The sequence below is a fragment of the Gadus chalcogrammus genome, chromosome 6, assembly GCF_026213295.1.
Source record: "Gadus chalcogrammus isolate NIFS_2021 chromosome 6, NIFS_Gcha_1.0, whole genome shotgun sequence".
Lineage (NCBI taxonomy): Eukaryota > Metazoa > Chordata > Actinopteri > Gadiformes > Gadidae > Gadus > Gadus chalcogrammus.
The window spans coordinates 16,461,307-16,480,151 of NC_079417.1; the positions used below are offsets into that span (position 1 = coordinate 16,461,307).

Sequence of the window (18,845 nt, forward strand, 5' to 3'; positions counted from 1 at the left end):
GCAGTACGCGTTGTGTGTTAATTTAAAGGGACAGTAATTGAAATGTGAAATAATTTCAATCAGTAAAAAAAAACAGCAATCACTAATAACATCGTTTATTACTTTTTAATTGTTTAACAATTTTTTTCACAACATTGAAATGGTTACAGTCAGAAAGTTAGGCCTACATGATCATGCCCAAAAACAGACATCTTATTGAGAGTTTAAACGGGATTCACGTCTCTTGAAAAACCTGTTAAAAGAAGAAGATATATCTCTTATTCAATCGAAACAAATTACAATCCACTTTGAGTTTTTCAAAGTTTAAATAGTAGGCCTATTCATTTGAGCAGACTGATTACGGATAACCTTGTCTGGGACTCTCACCCGATGTAAATATATACAAGCAGGACGACCAACAGGAGACCTCCAACAGAGCAAGCAGCCAACAGCGAGGACACTCTCATGACATATGATGTACCTGGGTTGGATACATATCAAACTACAAATGATGCAGGCATGTATATACGTCCTGATTCATGTCAACATACAGACCTTATAAATAAATGACACATAATGGACGAATAATAGATGAATGTGCATTGGAATAGATAATAATAATCATAATAGATATATAATGTGAGGTATTCTTGGCCTCTTACCTGTTACTTTCGCCCAGAGAACACAGGAGCTGTTGAAAGCCTGAAAATTTTAATATTTAAGTTAATTTCATTCCAAAGTTTTTACCCTTTTACTATTAACATACCCTTTCCATATTACTGTTGTGGAAATATTAATCCTAAGTAAAATTTATAACTACAAAACCTGAATCATAATTATAAATATATAGCATAGCCAAATTATATAAACCTTGTTGATATAGTTACTAGTCAATTTCAAATGTATTTGCACTCATTCCCCTTGGATCTTGAGATATCTATCTCCCTTCCTTTCTCTAACTGATAGGTGTTTAGATAATTTGCAATTTCACAGTAGCCACGGGTCTGATGCTGAGGCCAATCTGCTGACTTCTTTGTTGTGTAGATTCCTTTAACCGTCTTGCAGCCTTGCTTGCAGCCTTGGAGACATGTCCATATCCGTAGTGCAATTTAACTTGTCTCTCCCGCCATTGCTGACCTCAGCCGTGGCCAATCTTAAGCTCTCCATCCTGGTCACTCCTCTCCCCTCTGTTGCCTCTGTCTCCCTATCAGAATCATGTCTACCAATCGTCTCCTTCAAGATGCTTGGTAAACTGCTGCCTGTATCTTCCCATGATCATGCTCTTAAATGAAATAAAATGTTTTACTGTCAAGAAGTGTCCTAAAAATAATCAGTCATCAGTTACTATTTTAAATAAAACTTTTTATGACTCCAAATGACTTGGATATTTTGACGAAAAATTCAAGAGTTGACTTGAATCCCATCGAATGACCCGCCTCTTTCCACTGGCTGACCACTCGCAGAATGACGTAGTAGCTTGTTCCTCTCTTGAGTGGCGCATTAAGGAAGCCGCCGTGGAACCGTCCGTCCCCGACGGTGAAAATCATCTCCGTGTCGTTCATGTGGCCGAGAGGGAACTGCCCTGTGATGTACTGGCTGGACGGGGGCACCCCCTGAGCGGAGCCAGGTATCCCCCGGGATCTGCAGTCGAACACTACAGTCCCGTCTAAAGGCACCACGACCACCTGGTACACACTGCAACCCAAAAAGAAAACAACAGTGTTCTGTTTACATCACACTGCAACCCAAAAAAACAACAACAGTGTTCTGTTTACATCACACTGCAACGCAAACAAACAAACTCTATGTTCTGTTTACATCACACTGACAAACAAACAAACAAAGCTGGTTGCTGGCCGCATGTCCTCTTATATCATTATATATGTAATATTTATTACCTGATGGCGTCTAAAGTGTGAGCTGAGCGCCTGAGCCTCAAGGTGGCGGGGGGAGCGTCCAGCTCTCGGTAGAGGACTAGCGGAGCCTGAGGCACTGCGGAGCGGGTGACAACTTGATGTTGACAACTTGTCAACATCATCACTGGCTTCAGATGGAACCTTGAACCACACAGTTTACTGTTCCTCTTCCGCAGAAACAGAAATAAGGTTAGTATAGTGTGGATAGTCAGATAGATAGTTTATAGGAAAACACATTATGACCAATTGTGTCTTTGAATGTCCAAACTTCATATCTGTTAATCAGCCTGTTTGGTATTTATATTTATATATGTATATATATATATATATATATATATATATATATATATATATATATAGTATGTATAGCCTGTATAGTATTTATTTAAAGTATGTATATCAGCCTGTCTAGTATTCATATGTATCATCCTGTATAGTATTTATATAAAGTCTATATATTAGCCTGTGTAGTCTTTATATAGATCAGCCTAAGTATTTCAACAGAGGTCGTATTGGAGTTAATAGGTCGTATTAACTCCTAGCTGCTACTAGAGCAGTTTGGTACTACTGATCCTAGTTCATGTTGCTGCGTTTTTCAGGTTCCTCTTCCACCAGCGATCATGGGTCTGCTCTGTGTTTGTGCCAGGGCATGCAAACACACTAACCTGGCTAAGTCTTCTAACCTAGGGACAGGCTGAGACAACATAGGTTGGTAAGCAGCACCTTGTAGGCTGGTGCTGGTGGTGATGTTGGCAGTGAATCTGGTGGATAACGCAATGACGGAGATGGTGTAGTTGGTGGCAGGCAGGAGACTGAGACAGACATCCACCCACTTGTCCCAAGAGTGGAGGAGTTGCCTCTTCTCATGGCGGAAAGCCCCCTGGTAGTCTCTGGTGCCTCTGAACACCACCTGTTAGGGGACAGGAGTGCTGATTAAGTGATGGTTCCTCTATCGGCGTAGACGGTGTGGAATATATATGCATAATATATCCAATCGGCTAACACTGGAACGCCCAATAATACCCTCACCAAGCGAGGAAATTCTTTCTGGCCATACATCACAACATTTTTTGAGCATAACATTAACATTCTTGTCTTGGTTTGGTGAAACGGATGACAAATCACATTGGGCAGAACCTCGACTACTTGAAACCTCTACCTCACACTAAGGGCTTCGGCCTAACGCCCGAATATGAGGAGATAGTATCCATGGAAACCGAATTGAGCTCTGGAAAGAGTTCAGATAAGATGAAGCGTCTCCTGATTGGCTGTGACGCTTCCTCTTTAGGCGGGGCTTCAAACTTTAGCAGAATAAAACAATGCGCTCAATATTCTAAGTTTAGTGTTCACTCTCGAGATCTCAGGGCACTTATTGTAGTCTCTTACTTCGTTCACCAAAACTGCCCTGTTTCTTATGGAAAGATGTTCAAATGAAAAAAGTGAGAGTTAAGCATATGGTGAAACGGGGGAAGACAAAAGTGAGAGAAGGAGAAATATTGGAATATAATTATGTGAGATGAAGAAGGATCATTGGGTAATGGTGAAGGCTATTAGTGAAATGATGTTGGAGCCTGCAGAGATCTATGTGATAGTCGATATTCACAGTGGGACTCGACTCTTGACTAAATGCATGCATGCCATGCATGCATTTAGTCATGATCCATTTGTTCATCCACCCATACACCAGCATAATTTACAGTTGTTGCTAACCAAAGAAACACATAATGGACACTATATGAATTGAAATGCAAACCTCAGCAGCCAATCGGCTGTCTTACCTTATAAATCTCCTTGTCTACGTCATTCTTCTCTGCCCTCCACTGCAGACACTTTTCATTAAAGACGCGCAGGTCATTCACAGCTGGTTTAACTTCTGCAGGATAACAGAAGAACACATGGGCCTTTATGACTTCACACTGCGTTATCAGGCCTCTTGCTCAGGGAGGCCTACAGGTGGGCTGCAGACATCGGACCCCCAACCCACAACCTTCCAGCAGGAAACCAATGAAAAGAAATACAACCATTTCATTCATAACGCTAGTAAACTAAGATGCCTGCAATGCATTGAATATCTCCCATGGGTTTTCCCTCTCACCTGTGCACTTCAGCGTTGCTTTCTGCCACTGCCCAGCATTGCCACACACAGAGACGCTGATCCCTCTGCTGCTGCGGTATCCGTCCACGCAGCGATGCACGGTCACGCTACTGTTGTACCAGGCCACCTCCGCATTGGCAAGCGATGGAGCGGGCCCACACCTAGCTGGGGTCCAGGATGATGAACGGATGAATGTAAAGGTAAATAATAGTATTACCCTTACATGAGAATGGTCAAATAAATCATGCAAATGGAATCCCATGTGTCATGTGACGTCATACTGCAACATTGTGGAATTGTTCAGGAGAGCCCTGAACCCTCTTGTTCAGGTTGGTTCAGGATGGTGTGCCTCCACTGCACCCTCTAGTGTTCAGGATGGTTTGAATCCACTGCACCCGCTAGTGTTCAGGATGGTGTGCCTCCACTGCACCCTCTAGTGTTCAGGATGGTTTGACTCCACTGCACCCTCTAGTGTTCAGGATCGTGTGACTCCACTGCACCCTCTAGTGTTCAGGATGGTTTGACTCCACTGCACCCTCTAGTGTTCAGGATCGTGTGACTCCACTGCGCCCTCTATTGTTCAGGATGGTTTGACTCCACCCTACCCTCTAGTGTTCAGGATGGTTTGGCTTCACTGCACCCACCAAGGAGGAATGATTTCCCAAGGAAAGTTTTCATCAAATCATACCTTTATTGAGCATTGGATTTCCCCCTAAGCACACACTGAAAAATCTAGGCCAGATGTCTGACAATTAAACATACAAGGAGAATATCAGACAGGAGCGTTTGGTACTTCTATGGGGACAAGAGACGGATTAAAGGGAACATCTTGTGATAAAGTGTGTATGAGCACGGTACCTCTGCAGTTTAAAGGCACGTGTCCCCACTCTCCGGTCTCAGAACATGTTGAAATAAAGCTGCCCTGTCCACTCTCCGGGTAATAGCTGGCAGAACACATATAGAGCACCTTGCTGCCCGCTGAGCTGCGACCGTCCCACATCGGTTTAGTTCCAGGGACGATTAGTGGGGTTTCGCAACTCACCTCTGCATGGGGGTTAATCAGCGCAGGACAGGAGCAATTAGTAATAGACCTATCATAACCCCAACCCTAATGACATGCATGCTGGATCTCAGATAGCAGGGTGTGTGTGTGTGTGTGTGTGTGTGTGTGTGTGTGTGTGTGTGTGTGTGTGTGTGTGTGTGTGTGTGTGTGTGTGTGTGTGTGTGTGTGTGTGTGTGTGTGTGTGTGTCCACATGTTTCTTAGTGCTTAACCCCTCTGAGGAAGTCTGAAGCGTCTTGTTTCTCAGGTCTTCAAGTGGAGAACAGTATTCTGGTCTGACCAGCAGAGTGCTGTTCCTCGGCGGGTGGTTGCTATCTCCAGGACCTCATATGTACAGGGTAGTGTGTGTGTGTGTGTGTGTGTGTGTGTGTGTGTGTGTGTGTGTGTGTGTGTGTGTGTGTGTGTGTGTGTGTGTGTGTGTGTGTGTGTGTGTGTGTGTGTGTGTGTGTGTGTGTGTGTGTGTGTGTAACTGAAGTCAAGCTATACCTTCACAGCGCAGGTCTGACTCCTCCCACTGTCCGTCCTCTCCGCACACGGAGCGGTTGGTGGAGGGGGAGTGGCGGTTGGTGGAGGGGCGGTAGCCCTCCTCACACTGGTAGTGCAGCACGCTGCCCACGCGGGTACCGTTGTCCCACAGCATCCTTGCATGCGGTTTAGATAAAGGTTCTCCACATTGGATTTCTACAAGAGATCATTGTGGTCATTCTAGGGAGCCATGGGTAAGTCCCAGTAACGAGGTTACGGTTACTTAAAGTTTCAACTGAATGTACTGGTGAAGCACCACATCATTACAAAGCAGGCAGTATCATACAATATTCACAATATGCTTATAATAGATTTGGTTAGATTGATTACTAAATGATAGTGAATAGATGCTGAAGATGATGACAGCTAAACAGATAAGCTTTAAAATAGAAACCGATTGTCAATCATGTTACTCATTTTTGGTCGCAAATTAATCTAAAAGGACAGAACAATTTAAACTTTGACTTAAAGGTGCTGCAGGTAATTAGCTAGCATGTTATGATTATGCGATTGCAATTGGCCCAGCGATTCATTCGCTTAAATTGGATGTCAAGGAGAAATGGCAAAGAAAAGACGTAAGAAGTGATTTTTTGGACTATTGGACATGGCGACTCTGGTGACTGTTCACTCTTTGACCATCGCTACTCATCAGAATCACACTGGCACCCAAGCGATCGGTTCGATAACAGATGAATTAACATGATGTTAAGTAACTGGCCTGAAAATTTGAGTTGAGTTATAACACTGGTAAACGAACGTCCGTTCAAACCAAAATCGAATTGTGTTCGCCTGTTAGCTTATGCAAGTAGTCTGACTTTACTCGCGGGAGTGATTTGCGCAAGTTTGATCCTCAAGTTCCCCTGTGACACCAAAGTTTCTGCCAATTCCTTCTCAATCATGGCCGACATTACTACCACTACGAGTCTTTACGTATTGTGGAAGTACTAGAGACGTCCAAGAAGTGTTCTAGAATATCTATAAGATATTCTCAAACACTCCAGGAGCGCAGGCCAGAGTCCGGGAGCTCCGGCAGGAGTCCGGGGACTTCGGCGTGAGTCCACGTCCGGGAACTCCGGTGGGAGTCTGGGAGCTTGAGCGGTAGCTCCGGCAGGAGTCTGCAAACGGCAGTAATACCCCTCTCCTCCATGTTGCGGAGTCAAAGCCAAAGTTTATTCCGGCAATTCCTTCTCAACCGTGACCAAGATAACCCTTACTATCAGTCTAGACCCCGACACAGTCAATTTAAATTCATAATATAATCCGGAGGCGCAAACAGCTTTTGGCCCTTATAATATCTATATACATAGTTATATATTATATTATGAATTAGGTAGATGTAGAGCTCCGGGAGTGTGCAAACGGCAACAATCACTTTGCCCTCCATTTTGCGGGTCACTCTGGATTTCAGGGTGAACGTTGTTTGGGGTCCATGACCAAGCATCACACGAAATTCGCGGCCAAGTTCAATTATTTCGACTGGAGCGAATGTTAGCACGAGTAGAATCACGCTAATTCCGGGTGAACCAGGGTGTTCCTGCCGTAGTGAACATTCGCCTCTAAACGCATCTTTGCATTGACTTTGTATAGATTCGCCCTACCCCATGTTTTTTGGTGTGTGTATCCCAACCCCATTTGCTTTCCTGAAATGCATTGAATATCGCAGATGGGCCATGGTTTTTCCTCTCACCTATGCACTTCAGTGTTGCCTTCTGCCACTGCCCAGCATTGCCACAAACAGAGACGCTGCTCCCTCTGCTGCTGCGGTATCCGTCCACGCAGCGATGCACGGTCACGCTACTGTTGTACCAGGCCACCTCCGCATGGGCCAGCGATGGAGTGAGCCTACACCTAGCTGGGGTCCGGGATGATGAACGGATGAATGTGATGGTAAATAATATTTGAATCATTAGAAATGTGTCATGTCACACTGCAACATTGTGGAAGAGTTCAGGAGATAGCTGCGCCATCTAGTGTTCAGGATGGGTTGACTCCACTGCACCAATCAAGGGGAAATTATTCCCGAATGAAATTATATGTTTCATCAAATCAAATGAGCACAGCTTCATCCAAAACTATACCTTCATTAAGCAGTGGATTTCCCCCTAAAAACACTCATAAATCTAGGCCAGATGTCTGACTTTTGTACTTTTTACACTGCCAAATATGCCCGTTTTAGAACCACCTTTTTCCCAGCATGGTCCACGTTTACACTGCCCGAGGTAAAATATACCGGCTTGATTTTGCAACCCAATTAACCCTCTCGAACTCTAGACACATTGGAGATTTCATATTCATGGAAATGCGATTAGACGGTATCGCGGTACCAAGGGCGGGACTTGGATAGAGGTGTTGGTGACGCAGCTATATCAACATGAGTAGTTTTAACTGGAGAGACTGTGAAATCCGCGACCTGCTGACCATCATGGGAGAGAGGGGATGCAGTCGCATTTAATAAAGACGGGAAGATAGTGTGATCTACGAAAAAGTAGCAGAGGAACTTTCCTTACAAGGCTTTTTTTGGGATAAAAAGGTCAGCAAATAAAGAATAAGTTGAATTTTTACACTTGTAAATAGGTAATTGCATTTGTAGCTTACACTCAGATGTCATCTACTCATTCTTGCATGCGAGTGGCTTGAATAAAATAAAAATAAAAATATTCTGAGCATGCTAATTATTCTAAAGCGGTCTAGTCTCCTCACATAATCCCGCCTGCTCCAGTGAACCAAGCAATCCGGCTCCTTGATGAAGGGGGAATATACCCCCTCGGTTTTACACAGGCAAGACAGTTAAATTGCAGGGTGTGCCAAGCCGTGACAGTACCAGCTGGGCATGGTAAAAATACCTGATTAAACAAGTGTTTGGATCGTTTGGAACTTCTATTGGGACAAGAAACTGATCAAAAGCAAACATTGCATGAAAAGGAGAAGTAAAGTGTTCAATGAGCACGGTACCTCTGCAGTTTAAAGGCACGTGTCCCCACTCTCCGGTCTCAGAACATGTTGAAATAAAGCTGCCCTGTCCGCTCTCCGGGTAATAGCTGGCAGAACACATATAGAGCACCTTGCTGCCCGCTGAGCTACGACTGTCCCACATCCATTTAGTTCCAGGGACGATTAGTGGGATTCCGCAACTCACCTCTGCATGGGGCTTAATCAGCGCAGGACAGGAGCAATTAGTAATAGACCTATCATAACCCCAACCCTAATGACATGCATGCTGGATCTCAGATAGCAGGGTGTGTGTGTGTGTGTGCGTGTGTGTGTATGTGTGTCTTTATCCACATGTTTCTTAGTGCTCAGCCCCTCTGAGGAAGTCTGAAGCGTCTTGGTTCCCGGGTCTTCAAGTGGAGAACAGTATTCTGGTCTGACCAGCAGAGAGCTGTTCCTCGGCGGATGGTTGCTATCTACAGGACCTCATATGTACAGGGTAGTGTGTGTGTGTGTGTGTTTGTGTGTGTGTGTGTGTGTGTGTGTGTGTGTGTGTGTGTGTGTGTGTGTGTGTGTGTGTGTGTGTGTGTGTGTGTGTGTGTGTGTGTGTGTGTGTGTGTGTGTGTGTGTGAGTGTGTGTGACTGAAGTCAAGCTATACCTTCACAGCGCAGGTCTGACTCCTCCCACTGTCCGTCCTCTCCGCACACGGAGCGGTTGGTGGAGGGGGAGTGGCGGTTGGTGGAGGGGCGGTAGCCCTCCTCACACTGGTAGTGCAGCACGCTGCCCACGCGGGTACCGTTGTCCCACAACATCCTTGCATGCGGTTTAGATAAAGGTTCTCCACATTGGATTTCTACAAGAGATCATTGTGGTCATTCTAGGGAGCCATGGGTAAGTCCCAGTAACGAGGTTACGGTTACTTAAAGTTTCAACTGAATGTACTGGTGAAGCACCACATCATTACAAAGCAGGCAGTATCATACAATATTCACAATATGCTTATAATAGATTTGGTTAGATTGATTACTACTCGATAGTGAACAGATGCTGAAGATGATGACAGCTAAACAGATAAGCTTTAAAATAGAAACCGATTGTCAATCATGTTACTCATTTTTGGTCGCAAATGAATCTAAAAGGACAGAACAATTTAAACTTTGACTTAAAGGTGCCGCCGGTAATTAGCTAGCATGTTATGATTATGCGATTGCAATTGGCCCAGCGACTCATTAGCTTAAAATGGATGTCAAGGAGAAATGGCAAAGAAAGGACGTAAGAAGTGAGTTTTTGGACTATTGGACATGGCGACTCTGGTGACTGTTCACTCTTTGACCATCGCTGCTCATCAGAATCACACTGGCACCCAAGCGATCGGTTCAATAACGGATGAATTAACATGATGTAAAGTAACTGGCCTGAAAATTTGAGTTGAGTTATAACACTGGTAAACGAACGTGCGTTCACACCAAAATCGAATTTTGTCGCGTGTTCGCCTGTTAGCTTATGCGAGTAGTCTGACTTTACTCGCGGGAGTGATTTGCGCAAGTTTGATCCTCAAGTTCCCCTGTGACACCAAAGTTTCTGCCAAATCCATCTCAACCATGGCCGACATTACCACAACTACGAGTCTTTATGTGTTGTGGAAGTACTAGAGACGTCGAAGTAGTGTTCTAGAATATCTATAAGATATTCTCAAACACTCCAGGAGCTCAGGCCAGAGTCCGGGAGCTCTGGCAGGAGTCCGGGGACTTCGGCGTGAGTCCACGTCCGGGAACTCCGGTGGGAGTCTGGGAGCTCGAGCGGTAGCTCCGGCAGGAGTCTGTAAACGGCAGCAATACCAGAGCCCGTCTATAGGCCTATCATAACCCCAACCCTAATGACATGCATGCTGGATCTCAGATAGCAGGGTGTGTGTCTTCTCCCCGTTGACTTTGATCAAAGTTTTAAGTGCCATGTTTCTAGGGCCTTCAAGTGGAGGACAGTATTCTGGCCCAACCACCAGAGAGCTGTTCCTCGGTGGGCTTATTTATCTCCAGGACCTCATACGTACAGGATAATGTATTTGTGTGTGTGTATTAACTGAAACCACGTCAAGCTGTCGCTTCCCACCACAGGGCTGACTGGGTTAGGACAGCGAACTTCACTGTGGAAGAAGTGGAATGGTGATAGTTTTTATGGAGAGGCCTAAACTGGTCAGTTAAACGTGACTGAACGGTGACTCAAAATACTTGTGTAACAGTGACTTTACTAAGGCTCTACCACCACATATGTTAAGTGTAACAGTGCCTTTACTAAGGCTCTACCACCACATATGTTAAGTGTAACAGTGAATTTACTACGGCTTTACCACCACATATGTTAAGTGTAACAGTGCCTTTATTAAGGCTCTACCATCCATTGTTAGGTGCAACAGTAATGGGACAGAGGCACCTTTACAGCCTTTCCCCTCCCATTGTCGACTAGGGCTGCACACTGAGACAGGCTCCCCTCCCACGTTCTGATGTCCAGGGTGAAACCGTTCAGCGCCAGTGAGCCCAGCCCGGAGGTCTGGTCCCAGCGCAGTATGTGAGCCTGAGGCGGGGTCCGAGGAGAGCCACAGTCCCCCTCTAAGGGCCCAACAGGGTCAGAGCCGAGAGCCACAGTCCCCCTCTAAGGGCCCAACAGGGACAGAGCTGAGAGCCACAGTCCACCTCTAAGGGCCCAACAGGGTCAGAGCTGAGAGCCACAGTCCCCCTCTAAGGGCCCAACAGGGACAGAGCTGAGAGCCACAGTCCACCTCTAAGGGCCCAACAGGGTCAGAGCTGAGAGCCACAGTCCACCTCTACTGGCTCATATTTAAAAATACAACACTATTGTCATCAACAATAGTGATGTCCAACATATCAATAATCTCTAAACCTCTTAAAAAATAAGTGCTCATATAATTACATTACCTCAACAACATGCTCTCTTACGTCCACCACCATCTCATATAACGAACAGACCTCAACGACATGCTCTCTTACGTCCACAAACATCTCATTTGATAAACATTCCTAAACAACATGCTCTCTGACCTCGACAAACATCTCATATAATTAAATTGCCTAACACGCTGTCTTACCTTGACAAAGCGGGGCTGGCCGGCTCCAGGTTCCGTCCGGCCCACATGTGGATGAGTTGTCTCCCCGTCTCCACAGGAAGCCATCCTTGCAGCCCATGAGGACCACGCTGCCGTAGGCGGTGCCGTTGGTGGACAGCACCCGCACTGCCTCTCCGGCGGGAGGGGGGCCACAGTCCACCACTGGAGAAGAGGAGAGAACTCTGTGTTTAGACCAAGGCAACAGGACTCCGGCTGGTTGCAGGTTTCTGTAAGTCAGCTTACAGGGAGCATGACTCACCCGGAGAGAAAAGTCAAGAGAAATTAATAGACCTCTAAGGTCAACAGCAAACCCTTCTTATTGAAGTGGAATGAAAACGTGAACAGAAGCACGCACCCTTGCAGGAGCCCTTGTCCCTGAGGGGCTGGAAGGGATCTGAGGCGTTGTGCGCTCTGTAACCTAGGAGGCAGCGGCACTCAAAGTCCCCCTCCAGGTTGACACAGCGCGCCCCCTCTCCACACACCGCAGGGTGCCTCCCGCACTCATCAATGTCTGGCCAAGAGAAAGGAGCACAAGAGGTGCATGACACTGGGTTAGCCAGTTTGGGAATGGACATATCGATCTACATAGACACAGTCCACCTCTAAGGGCCCAACAGGGTCAGAGCTGAGAGCCACAGTCCACCTCTACTGGCTCATATTTAAAAATACAACATTATTGTCATCAACAATAGTGATGTCCAACATATCATTAATCTCTAAACCTCTTAAAAAATAAGCGCTCATATAATTACATTACCTCAACAACATGCTCTCTTACGTCCACAAACACCTCATATAACAAACAGACCTCAACAACATGCTCTCTGAACTCCACAAACATCTCATATAATGAACAGACCTCAACACCATGCTTTCTTACCTCCACAAACATCTCATTTGATAAACATTCCTAAACAACATGCTCTCTGACCTCGACAAACATCTCATATAATTAAATTGCCCAACACGCTGTCTTACCTTGACAAAGCGGGGCTGGCCGGCTCCAGGTTCCGTCCGGCCCACATGTGGATGAGTTGTCTCCCCGTCTCCACAGGAAGCCATCCTTGCAGCCCATGAGGACCACGCTGCCGTAGGCGGTGCCGTTGGTGGACAGCACCCGCACTGCCTCTCCGGCGGGAGGGGGGCCACAGTCCACCACTGGAGAAGAGGAGAGAACTCTGTGTTTAGACCAAGGCAACAGGACTCCGGCTGGTTGCAGGTTTCTGTAAGTCAGCTTACAGGGAGCATGACTCACCCGGAGAGAAAAGTCAAGAGAAATTAATAGACCTCTAAGGTCAACAGCAAACCCTTCTTATTGAAGTGGAATGAAAACGTGAACAGAAGCACGCACACTTGCAGGAGCCCTTGTCCCTGAGGGGCTGGAAGGGATCTGAGGCGTTGTGCGCTCTGTAACCTAGGAGGCAGCGGCACTCAAAGTCCCCCTCCAGGTTGACACAGTGCGCCCCCTCTCCACACACCGCAGGGTGCCTCCCGCACTCATCAATGTCTGGCCAAGAGAAAGGAGTACAAGAGGTGCATGACACTGGGTTAGCCAGTTTGGGAATGGACATATCGATCTACATAGACATAAATAGCTTTGTTCAATACCGTTTAAAACAGCTTCTCCGCAGGCTAGACAATCGAATGCCTGACCCGCTGCATAATGACACGCACACACCAGGCACAGACACACAGCTCCCCCCCCCACGAGGTGTGAGGAGCCCTACGCACACACCAGGCACAGACACGCAGCTCCCCCCCCCACGAGGTGTGAGGAGCCCTACGCACACACCAGGCACAGACACACAGCTCACCCCCCCACGAGGTGTGAGGAGCCCTACGCACACACCAGGCACAGACACACAGCTCCCCCCCCCAAGAGGTGTGAGGAGCCCTACGCACACACCAGGCACAGACACACAGCTCACCCCCCCACGAGGTGTGAGGAGCCCTACGCCCTCACCCTGGCAGTATGTCCCGTCGTTGGGGGTGAAGGAGGTCCTGTGGTTCGAGGGTCTGAAGCCCCCCATACAGGTGCAGGTATAGCTGCCCACGGTGTTTTGGCAGGAGGCGCGGGGGCCACAGATCTTCCTCGCTCCGATCTGACATTCGTCTTTGTCTGAGAGCCCAGCGCAAGACAACATCAGTTCATGGTTTTCTTCATACATCTGTTCTAATTTTTATTTTCACAGAGGTCATCGTTGGACGTTTTACGCATTTTCAACATGTAGTGAGAGTAAGTTCATATGTTGAAATGGGAATAACAGTCAATGAAATCAGTAGAGGTGCATAAAAAACACAATTAGGACAGCAAGATTTAAAGCTTATTGGTTTTCCCTTTCAAATTCAGCGATCATGTTCTTCTGTACCGTTTCACTAAAGAGGGGGATTCAGCCTCTTTCGTAGTGTGTGTACTCACACACACGCACACAGCACACAGACACACACATACACACAAACACACAAACACACACACAGACACACACACACACACACACACACACACACACACACACACACACACACACACACACACACACACACAATAGCTCATCTGGAAAGTGACAAATGACACGCAAGCCTCCAGAATATTAATCTGAAGACATGTTTCAGGTTGAGACAAGTCAATGTTCTATTATCTTGTCTATAATCAATGTGCATTTCTTTTCGTGGAAGATTTTTTTCTAAAGTACCTTTCAATGCCGTGAGTGCTTACATTCTTAGCAAGGTTGGTCCCAGAAAGAATCCTACCTATAACCCTAAGTTTTAAAGCAACACAACCTTTCAAAGAGCATGTGTTCTGTTTATTATAGCTACTTAGCTACTATACCAATTTGTATCAATGGCTTGATTGGTCCCAGCCTACCTTGTGCACTAGACTGAGAGTCTGCCGATGAGGATGATAACTAGGAGCTACGTCAGCCCTTGGCTGATCTAACCCCCCAGGGGAGGAAGGTGACCATACCTTGGCAGAGGGTCCTCCCGTTCCCGATGAAGCCGTACATGCAGATGCATACACGGCCCGAGCCGTCCGGCAGGATTGAGCACGTGGCGTTGGCGTGACACGAGGCACAGATATCCCCCGCCGGCCTGCCTGCTTGGGTCCAGATAACACCTCAGTATCTCATGGTGGATCTCTCTGAAAACCTTCTCTCTTTTCATAGCAAATCTGAATTTTCTTTCGTGTCACTCACTTTTACGGCTTTAATTTTGGCCGATGGGCAGATTAGCAGCCTACACACAATAAACAGGGTTGGATTAGTAGTTTATGTCTCAGTGACGTAATAATGGGGACTTTAACGTTTTAAGTGCCATGTTTCTAGGGCCTTCAAGTGGAGGACAGTATTCTGGCCCAACCACCAGAGAGCTGTTCCTCGGTGGGCTTATTTATCTCCAGGACCTCATACGTACAGGATACTGTATTTGTGTGTGTGTATTAACTGAAACCATGTCAAGCTGTCGCTTCCCACCACAGGGCTGACTGGGTTAGGACAGCGAACTTCACTGTGGAAGAAGTGGGATGGTGATAATTTTTATGGAGAGGCCTCAACTGGACAGTTAAACGTGACTGAACGGTGACTCAAAATACTTGTGTAACAGTGACTTTACTAAGGCTCTACCACTACATATGTTAAGTGTAACAGTGCCTTTACTAAGGCTCTACCACCACATATGTTAAGTGTAACAGTGAATTTACTACGGCTTTACCATCACATATGTTAAGTGTAACAGTGCCTTAATTAAGGCTCTACCATCCATTGTTAGGTGCAACAGTAATGGGACAGAGGCACCTTTGCAGAGCATGGTCCCCTCCCATTGTCGACTAGGGCTGCACACTGAGACAGGCTCCCCTCCCACGTTCTGATGTCCAGGGTGAAACCGTTCAGCGCCAGTGAGCCCAGCCCGGAGGTCTGGTCCCAGCGCAGTATGTGAGCATGAGGCGGGGTCCGAGGACAGCCACAGTCCCCCTCTAAGGGCCCAACAGGGACAGAGCTGAGAGCCACAGTCCACCTCTAAGGGCCCAACAGGGTCAGAGCTTAGAGCCACAGTCCCCCTCTAAGGGCCCAACAGGGTCAGAGCTGAGAGCCACAGTCCCCCTCTAAGGGCCCAACAGGGACCGAGCTGAGAGCCACAGTCCCCCTCTAAGGGCCCAACAGGGACAGAGCTGAGAGCCACAGTCCCCCTCTAAGGGCCCAACAGGGACAGAGCTGAGAGCCACAGTCCCCCTCTAAGGGCCCAACAGGGTCAGAGCTGAGAGCCACAGTCCACCTCTACTGGCTCATATTTAAAAATACAACACTATGTTCATCAACAATAGTGATGTCCAACATATCATTCATCTCTAAACCTCTTAAAAATTAAGTGCTCATATAATTACATTACCTCAACAACATGCTCTCTTACGTCCACAAACACCTCATATAACAAACAGACCTCAACAACATGCTCTCTGAACTCCACAAACATCTCATATAATGAACAGACCTCAACACCATGCTTTCTTTCCTCCACAAACATCTTATTTGATAAACATTCCTAAACAACATGCTCTCTGACCTCGACAAACATCTCATATAATTAAATTGCCCAACACGCTGTCTTACCTTGACAAAGCGGGGCTGGCCGGCTCCAGGTTCCGTCCGGCCCACATGTGGATGAGTTGTCTCCCCGTCTCCACAGGAAGCCATCCTTGCAGCCCATGAGGACCACGCTGCCGTAGGCGGTGCCGTTGGTGGACAGCACCCGCACTGCCTCTCCGGCGGGAGGGGGGCCACAGTCCACCACTGGAGAAGAGGAGAGAACTCTGTGTTTAGACCAAGGCAACAGGACTCCGGCTGGTTGCAGGTTTCTGTAAGTCAGCTTACAGGGAGCATGACTCACCCGGAGAGAAAAGTCAAGAGAAATTAATAGACCTCTAAGGTCAACAGCAAACCCTTCTTATTGAAGTGGAATGAAAACGTGAACAGAAGCACGCACCCTTGCAGGAGCCCTTGTCCCTGAGGGGCTGGAAGGGATCTGAGGCGTTGTGCGCTCTGTAACCTAGGAGGCAGCGGCACTCAAAGTCCCCCTCCAGGTTGACACAGTGCGCCCCCTCTCCACACACCGCAGGGTGCCTCCCGCACTCATCAATGTCTGGCCAAGAGAAAGGAGTACAAGAGGTGCATGACACTGGGTTAGCCAGTTTGGGAATGGACATATCGATCTACATAGACATAAATAGCTTTGTTCAATACCGTTTAAAACAGCTTCTCCGCAGGCTAGACAATCGAATGCCTAACCTGCTGCACAATGACACGCACACACCAGGCACAGACACACAACTCACCCCCCACAAGGTGTGAGGAGCCCTACGCCCTCACCCTGGCAGTACGTCCCGTCGTTCGGGGTGAAGGAGGTCCTGTGGTTCGAGGGTCTGAAGCCCCCCATACAGGTGCAGGTATAGCTGCCCACGGTGTTGTGGCAGGCGGCGCGGGGGCCACAGATGTTCCTCGCTCCGATCTGACATTCGTCTTTGTCTGAGAGCCCAGCGCCAGACAACATCAGTTCATGGTTTTCTTCATACATCTGTTCTCATTTATATTTTCACAGAGGTCATCGTTGGACGTGTTACACATTTTCAACATATAGTGAGAGTAAGTTCATATGTTGAAATGGGAATAACAGTCAATGAAATCAGTAGAGGTGCATAAAAAACACAATTAGGACAGCAAGATTTAAAGCTTCTTGGTTTTCCCATTCTGATTCAGCGATCATGTTCATCTGTACCTTTTCACTAAAGAGGGGGATTCAGCCTCTTTCGTAGTGTGTTTACTCACACACGCACACAGCACACAGACACACACATACACACAAACACACAAACACACACACAGACAGACACACACGCACACACACACACACACACACACACACACACACACACACACACACACACACACACACAATAGCTCATCTGGAAAGTGACAAATGACACGCAAGCCTCCAGAATATTAATCTGAAGACATGTTTCAGGTTGAGACATGTCAATGTTCTATTATCTTGTCTATTATCCATGTGCATTTCTTTTCGTGGAAGATTTTTTTCTAAAGTACCTTGCAATGCCGTGAGTGCTTACATTCTTAGCATGTTTGGTCCCAGAAAAAATCCTGCCTATAACCCTAAGTTTTAAATACCTTGCTCCATTGAGCAACACAACCTTTCCCAGAGCATGTGTTCTGTTTATTATAGCTACTTAGCTACTATACCAATTTGTATCAATGGCTTGATTGGTCCCAGCCTAACTTGTAGGACTAGACTGAGAGTCTGCCGATGAGGATGAGAACTAGGAGCTACGTCAGCCCTTGGCTGATCTAACCCCCCAGGGGAGGAAGGTGACCATACCTTGGCAGAGGGTCCTCCCGTTCCCGATGAAGCCGTACATGCAGATGCATACACGGCCCGAGCCGTCCGGCAGGAATGAGCACGTGGCGTTGGCGTGACACGAGGCACAGATATCCCCCGCCGGCCTGCCTGCTTGGGTCCAGATAACACCTCAGTATCTCATGGTGGATCCCTCTGAAAACCGTCTCTCTTTTCATAGCAAATCTGAATTTTCTTTCTTGTCACTCACTTTTACGGCTTTAATTTTGGCCGATGGGCAGATTAGCAGCCTACACACAATAAACAGGGTTGGATGGGTAGTTTATGTCTCAGTGTCGTAATAATGGGGACTTTAACAGCAGCTTTTGTGTTTATGTTTTCATTAGTGACAAAAACTACATGATTAAATCATCCTTCCTAATAATTCTTCATAAAAATAGTTACATGACGAAAAAAACCATCATATATTAATATACAAATTGGAAAGCAGAAATTGCATTTTTGTAATAATGTATTATTATAAATTAGATATGTTTTACTTAAGACATAAAGTAAATGAACGTGGCCTTCTCACCTGGGATAACAGAAAGCAGAACGATCCAGATCACGTGTCCTCGGTCCATCCTCCGTTCTGAGAGTGTCCCGGCGTCTTTAACTCTCAATCATCTTCGTCTCTGTGAAAACATCTGTTTTATCCTGGTCTTCTCCTCAGGCCCAGTGCTGCTGGCGGTCCTGATAAGCAGGATCAGGAGCTGCAGCTCGTTTCCCCTCTCAACGCCCGCCCTGGAATCTGGGTTTTGTGGCTTTGGTGGACATCCTGTTCAAACGGTTGGGTTATTGTGGTTTGCTTGTGCTGCTG

At 46.8% G+C, this 18,845-nt stretch overlaps 1 protein-coding gene across 8 annotated transcripts; it reads right to left on the minus strand.

The window, feature by feature from the left end:
• Window positions 1–3: 3 nt before the first annotated feature.
• On the minus strand, window positions 4–18,845 carry susd1 (sushi domain containing 1). 8 transcript variants are annotated; one of them, XM_056592015.1, is made up of 23 exons: window positions 18,561–18,845; window positions 18,237–18,276; window positions 18,008–18,136; window positions 16,987–17,142; window positions 16,604–16,759; window positions 16,231–16,410; window positions 14,592–14,723; window positions 13,590–13,745; window positions 12,978–13,133; window positions 12,605–12,784; window positions 11,982–12,137; window positions 11,609–11,788; window positions 9,164–9,358; window positions 7,264–7,428; window positions 5,538–5,732; window positions 3,991–4,155; window positions 3,674–3,768; window positions 2,619–2,805; window positions 1,878–1,971; window positions 1,416–1,674; window positions 642–681; window positions 367–460; window positions 4–232 (listed from the first exon to the last, which is right to left on the minus strand). In XM_056592015.1, the coding sequence occupies exons 3-23, from the start codon at window positions 18,045–18,047 to the stop codon at window positions 193–195; spliced, it is 3,021 nt and encodes a 1,006-aa protein (XP_056447990.1). In that variant the 5' UTR covers window positions 18,048–18,136; window positions 18,237–18,276; window positions 18,561–18,845; the 3' UTR covers window positions 4–192. The 8 variants fall into 8 exon arrangements, 7 of the variants coding, with proteins under 7 accessions (XP_056447990.1, XP_056447989.1, XP_056447986.1 ...); XM_056592014.1 differs by having other exon boundaries at window positions 18,008–18,139; XM_056592011.1 differs by lacking the exon at window positions 18,237–18,276.